Genomic DNA, 6,869 nt, shown 5'->3' with positions numbered 1-6,869 from the left:
AAAGGCAATCTGACTTTAAAGGAAAAAGCGCCTGTGATTGCTTCTTCTCAATAAAACAGATATGGATTTTAGGAAACTTGATATTCAGTTTTCTCCAGAAACCATACAAGCAGCAAAACAAAACAAACATGGCAAGCATAACTATTTCTGTCGTTCTAGTTCCTTCCTATTTACCATAACCTTCTCTTCAACAGATAGGTTAAGTTAGCCTCAAATATGTTCTAACACGTGAGCCTACCTTATAGATGACAAACAATAATCCTGGCTTTGATTTCACGTAGCTATATTAATCATTCGGCGTGAGAGATTTTCACTTAAAAGCCATCGGCGTTGATACTCTGAATCAACAGCTCCTTCTTGCTCTACATATTGCCGTTTCTGATCTAAGGTTGCTACGTCAGAAACACAACTGGCTATCGTCGCAACGCAAAGTGTTCCCCAAAAGTGTAAAAGGTTTATTTACAATATTTTTAATCAGAAATAATGAGTCTTAATTGTAAAGAACCAAAACAGTATTGTGAGCTAAGTAAAAATTCAATTTCATAAAATTAAATATCCAAATAACAAATTGTTTTCTTGTTATTTTCTCTCAGAGACTATTCAAAAGGTATATAAGCTAAACGTCATTCGGACCGTTACATGTGAGAGTTCGGCTTCAACCTTTCTATCTCTTTAGTCGGTCTATTAACTCTCTCTGTATTAGCGTATTGTAGAATAAAAGTGCTAGATTCTTGAGGTAGACAAATGAGTACGCAAAACGAAGGAAAGAGGAATATCTGAAATTTCAAGAATGAAACTCTCCAATTTTATATTTATCCACAGAATACAAGCTAAGTCACAAAACCAAAGTATATTGAAGTAATTTCATATGTACAGTAATTTAGGCAATTTATTGTTCAAGTACTCTCCCAGTAATTTAAAGATTTATGACGTGCTCTGGGTATCCAAACTGCTGGGACTGGGTATCCAAGTGCTGGGCCTGGGTATCCATTTGGATACAAAAAGGTAGCTTAAAAAATGCCCTGAGGTCAAGAAGAAACTAAACTTCAAACATCTGAATTCCATCATGTTGGTGTTGATTTCCACCATGTATCAGACCTTGCCGATACAAAACCCGCTCAGCCGCATCTTGCAAATTTTCCAGGTTCTGTTATGTTAGATGCTGCCTTTTGCTTCCCATGCCGGAAATATCCGTCAAGAAACAGTGATCCCTCATTTGTGCAGAATGGTTTCAGAGACTGGAAGCATGCAACCGAGAAAAATAAGGGATTTTCTCGTCACGCCGATTCTGAAACTGATAAGCTCGCTGTGACTTACTACTTGGAGCAACGGAAACGTGAGGACTCGGGCGAAACAGTCGTGAAGAACGTGTGTAGTGATGTAATTATGAATAATAGGTACTATGTGAAAAGTGTGATGGAAGTTATTCAATTCTTGGCTGTGAATCAGTTGTCCTTTAGGGGAGATTCTGGGTGTGAGCAACTCGGAAAATAATCAAGTGGTTTGTTCTTAAATTTGTTTGAATTTAGTATTCGTAAAGATCCGAAATTAGCAGAAATTGTCAAAACTATCCCTGCCAATGCAACAAACACTAGTCCGGATATTCAGAATGAGATAATTCATTTCATGTTAGAATCTGTTAGAGGAAAATAGTAAATGAAGTATACGAAAATACATTTTGTTCATTACTTACAGATGAAACCACAGACAAGCAACGAATCGAAGATTTGTCTGTAGCAATTAGGTACCTTGTGAATTTTAAAATGCAAGAAAGATGCGTAGCTATACTGAAGTTGGACAAACAAGACGCTGCCAGCATTAAGAACGCCATTTTAGATTGTTTAAGAAAAGTAGAATTCAAAACCGACACGATAATAGCACAGTGCTACGATGGAGCACCTGTCATGAGTGGACAGAAAAATGGAGTGCAAGCTCTTTTGTCTGAGGATTTGAAGAGGAACATTTTGTTTGTTCACTGTTTCAATCACCAATTACATTTAGTTATTTGTAGAACCATTGACACAATTCCTGAACTGAAAGAGTTCTTTAATATTTGTCAACAACTATATTACTTTTTCAGAAAAAGGCGCGTTGCAGCAGATTACGCAGGAAGGAATTTAAAGCGATTGTTGGAACAACGTTGGACTGGACATCTTGGCACAGTGACTGTAATTCATGACGACAGGTTTCACATATTAAGCGCACTGATGGCAATTCAAACTTCCCGTGAAGAACACGCCTCAATGAAAGTTGAAGCTACTGGTTTACTACATCAGATCTCCACTAAGACTTTCTGTTTCCTTACTGAGCTCATGTTCAGGGTTCTTGGATATCTAAAACCGACAAACGCACTGCTACAAAGAAGAGATTTAGACATTGATGCCGCTGTGAAGTTAATAGAATCGGTAACGGAACAGCTCAGGTCTTGCCGGCAAGACAAAGAAATATTTGAAAATATCCTTCACGATGCAATGAAGGCGCAACCATTGAAAGGATTGAAAGGCAAATGCACACTCCCCAGTCGCTTAGCTGATTCGGTTGTTGATTTGGAAGATATAAATTTAGAGAAGGGAAAGGAAGACGAGAAGGAGCTGAAAAGATTATTCTGCGAAGTTCTCGATATCTCCGTCGAAGAAATTCGGAGCAGGTGCAGTGAGAGACAGGGACAGCTATGATTGGTGCCATTCACAACTTACTGAGCAAGAAAAGAAGTGAAGAAAATTTGAAACCTGTGTGTGATGTTGTAAAGTACAAAGACCTGCATTGCAAAGTACTTCAGAATTTGAAGCAGAAAATAGATCTAGCAAATCGACTGATCAACAGGACATCATCTCTGGAAGAGCTCACAAGACAAATTGGAAAATATGGCGAGGCTTTCCCGGGCCTAAAGATGCTTATAGAAGCTGCTCTAATTATTCCGTTTTCTACGTCCACGGTCGAAAACTGCTTCTCACATCTGACAGCTCTCCTTCGACCTCAACGTCTGTCTATTGGACATGAAAGAAAATCGGACCTCGTTTTCCTGGATTACAACAAAGATATTCTGAGTGCACTAGATCTAGACCAGCTTGTAATTGAATTTGCGAAGTGCTCACGTAAACTCCTTTTGATGTAATTACTTACATAAGGACTGTAAAACTATTTATTTTACTTATGTCAGGATTGTTTCTTAATTTTTATACATAAAAATAGTCCATAATCTAGTTGTAATAAAAGTATTGTAGTTCCAAAATACTATAATTTAGATAACAGTTAATAAATGTTCCTAAAATAAATTATTATTTTTTTTACTTTTAGTACTACTTAGTGTATTAAAATATATATTGAATATATACCATCATTTTAACAAAAAATGTTAATGATGATATTTGATAGTCGTGGATTTGGTACTGTAATATTTATCAGCATAATAAAGTGTTTCAACTTTCTTATAGATTCCATAAATAATAAATAAATATATAAATAAACATAGAAATTGACAACGACAAGCGCCTCAAGGAACAAAAACTATCTATCTATCTATCTATCTATCTATCTATCTATCTATATCTATCTATATATATATATATATATTAGAGAGAAAAAGAGTTTTGTGTTCCTTGAGGTCCCTGCCATTGCCCCCTCAGTATTCATCATTGCCCGCCCTAAGCAATCAGGCTGGCTACGGGCCTGTATTGATTTTACAACCAGCCTGTGTATATAGATATATTGCACTTTTTGCATTACGTTGTTGTACGCAGAATTTTGCGAAGACTGGTACGGATTGACCCCCCAAATCAGGCAATTTAATAAACCGGTCTATTATTCAACTTGTTCCATTCCACAAATTCTTTTACAATCATCTATCTGCTGCTACAAGTATCATTTGTGTTCTCTTCTTAAGCCTACAGAACATAACATTGAGGCGTTATTCTAAATATTTTTTATTTCACACCATTTTTGATGAATTATGTGCTGTAGAATACCTCTTAAAGTTCCTTTCAAGACCAAGAATATTGAAATCGAACGAGGAACTCATATTCATTATATATATATATATATATATATATATATATATATATATATATATATATATATATATATATATATATATATATATATGTGTGTGTGTGTGTGTGTGTGTGTGTGTGTGTAAGCCATGAAAGATGTAAGACAAATATGTTCTTCTTCAGCAGCCTATGACGTCACACTAAGTATTAAACTATGTTAAGTTTGGGTAACTAAGTTAAGACACATTTCCATCCATTCTCATAGGTCTCTTCCAGTTCATTTCCCCAAAGAGAAACAAAGGGAAAAAAAGATTAGAAACAGGTATGCTGGTAGTCATTTCCTGCCGGCTATGTCTTCCGAATTGGATTACGTCCCTCTCGGTTTGTAGTTTTACGTACTGGTATGAAAAAGACATATATTTCTTCAGCACTGTTACTATTTTCGTTGTTATTCGGTCAAACGATGTCTTTTCTTTGGTTATACGATATAAAAGTAGGCGTACCTACAATAAAGGTCAACGCTTAAAATTATATATGCAACGTAAGCAAGAAACGTAAGTATGTCACAAAAAAAAAAAAAAAAAAAAAAAAAAAAAATAGAAACCAGGTTACACGTGATCAAACTTTTTCATTATATTTCTGCATCTAATTTTTCAGTTTAACGTCCCACGATTATGCCCTATAGGCTAAGGGAGATGGTAATTAGGCAAGTGAATGATAATAGAATATTTGGTGGAATCAGAATGTGGGAGGAAACGGAAGTATTCCAAGAAAACCCATGGACACGATGTTGTCCACCATAAACTAACTTGTCCGGGGATCGAACCAGGGACACAACGCACCAAGGATAAGTGGCACCTTCACTTATATCTTCAATAGTATCAAAAGTCAATCCACAGAGATTATACCAAGATACATTCATCAAAATTCGGAGGATTTCTTTCCAAGGGGAAGACCGATACACACTCACAGTTACGACACATACACACACACACTTTCATAAACATGTGCACTTAACACATTACGTGGAAGTAGTATTTATGCATCTTTTACTAACTACAGTAAATATACTATAGTATTTAAAAAATAAATATATTAAATAATACACACAACAAATATGATAATGTTAAGACAGCTCAATATTAACATAGATCAGTAACAGTGTTAACTACCAGTATAGAGTGTTATTTCAATACCAAAGGTCCGGTATTGAAGTTAACATAGGCCTGGTGTTGCGGTTAACACAGACCTGGTGTTCCGATTAACACAGATCTGGTGTTGCGGTTAACACAGGCCTGGTGTTGCCGTTAAAACAGAGCTAGTGTTAAATTAGTGACACTGTTAATTTTGCAGTGTAAAAAGAACACCGTGGCGGTGTTAAAGAACTAGCTAAACGGACGCGCAAAAAGGAACAGGCTGTTTCAATACAGGTCCATAGCCAGCCGAAAATTGTAGGGGTGGGCGATCCAACCATATTATTGTTCAGCACCATGTTATAGTTCATTTGCAAGCCCACCGGGAAAATTTTAGGGGGGGGCATTAAAAATTTAGGAGGGCCCGGCCTCCCTAGACCCCCTCTGGATACGGGCCTGTTTCATTACCCCAGTAGCTATGGTGAACTAGCTCTGCAAGTACTACTACTGATAACTGTGTTATTCGTCAGTGGCCAGTCAAATCTTCCATTTGCAAAGAACAATGACTTAATAAATTTATTATAGCAACTTCAAAATCCTGTGTATCAGCCAGATACATTTGTACAGTCCACAGCTAAAAACCTACAACATGAGCATTTAAGTTTATTGTGAAACTACATCTAACAGCCCAGGGAATCAACATAACGTCTGAGTGGCACGAATCACGCCAGGAGAAACCTCGATGTCCTCCCTTGCACACTTATTTTGGAGCAAAAGACTTCGTCGTTTCACAATAAACTTACATGCTCATGTTGAAGGTTTTTTGCTGTGGACTGTACAATAATTTCTAGCGCTCACATTGTCTTTCAGGAATATTATAATCATCTTAGTACTTGATATCGAGAATTTGTAATAGTGTTTATTTTGAGCTATGAACAAAGCTTTACGCTGTATATTTGACACTTACAATATCGATAAACGTATGTTTTCTGTAATCTTTCACCAATATAGTTTCGTAAGCATATTTTTTGGGTCAAAATTTACATGAGTAGAAGTGCTGTAATCTATGTTAATATTTTCCATTAGATCTTGATGTATTTCAGACTATAAAAATTCTTCAAAATAGCGTTAAGCCAAGAACATTTCACAACGCGTAATAATATTAATTTTTTTGCTCATTTTGCGATGCTCTTCTTTCACCCAGAAAGTTTGTTACCAAATTGCAATAGGCCTACTAAAGTCACAGCCAGCCCTAGGCAATTTGCCGTCCCGTGCATCATTTGTCGCCTCTCTCCTTTTCTCCACAAAGAACAAATCTTTAAAAAAAAAAACACGATTTTAAGTATACTGCCCTATCATGAACAACGAAGGGGAGGAAAAGAACACTCGCACTCAGAAATGTCTAAACACAACAAACACAATCTCGTTATGTGCTTTTTTCTTTAAATTCTAATCTATTATGCTAGTGAAACATAAAGCAAACATACCTGCAGAGAAAAGATGGTAATCCTTTTTTATAGAATTGAATATCTAGCTTCAATTTCAATATAGCAATTTGCAATTCCTGTGCAATTTGCTTTTTCATCTTTATTTCTTGACTTTCCTTCTACATTTGTTAAAATAAAAAGGACTTGTTTCTATCCTCAATGATAAGGAACTTGTTTGTAGCAAAGACAAGACTAGTTTTCGTATCAAAACTGTGGTAACTAACTAAATGGAACAGGTGTTCGGTACTGTTCGATAATTG

The 6,869-nt window shown here is 36.1% G+C and overlaps 1 protein-coding gene across 1 annotated transcript; it reads left to right on the top strand.

Moving 5' to 3' along the window:
• Positions 1-1,763: 1,763 nt before the first annotated feature.
• LOC145678959 (zinc finger MYM-type protein 1-like) lies at positions 1,764-2,675 on the top strand. The gene has a single exon (XM_081749564.1). It carries the CDS (start codon positions 1,764-1,766, stop codon positions 2,673-2,675), a length of 912 nt encoding a protein of 303 aa, XP_081605690.1.
• Positions 2,676-6,869: the final 4,194 nt, after the last annotated feature.

This window comes from Thermobia domestica, chromosome 2 (assembly GCF_964235325.1).
Source record: "Thermobia domestica chromosome 2, izTheDome1.hap1.1, whole genome shotgun sequence".
In the NCBI taxonomy this organism is placed as follows: Eukaryota; Metazoa; Arthropoda; class Insecta; order Zygentoma; family Lepismatidae; genus Thermobia; species Thermobia domestica.
This window is presented reverse-complemented; position numbering and strand designations above follow the sequence as displayed.

Bases quoted from the DNA above. Each gene is read 5' to 3' on its own strand.
- LOC145678959 (XM_081749564.1), top strand. From the start codon at position 1,764: ATGCAAGAAAGATGCGTAGCTATACTGAAGTTGGACAAACAAGACGCT.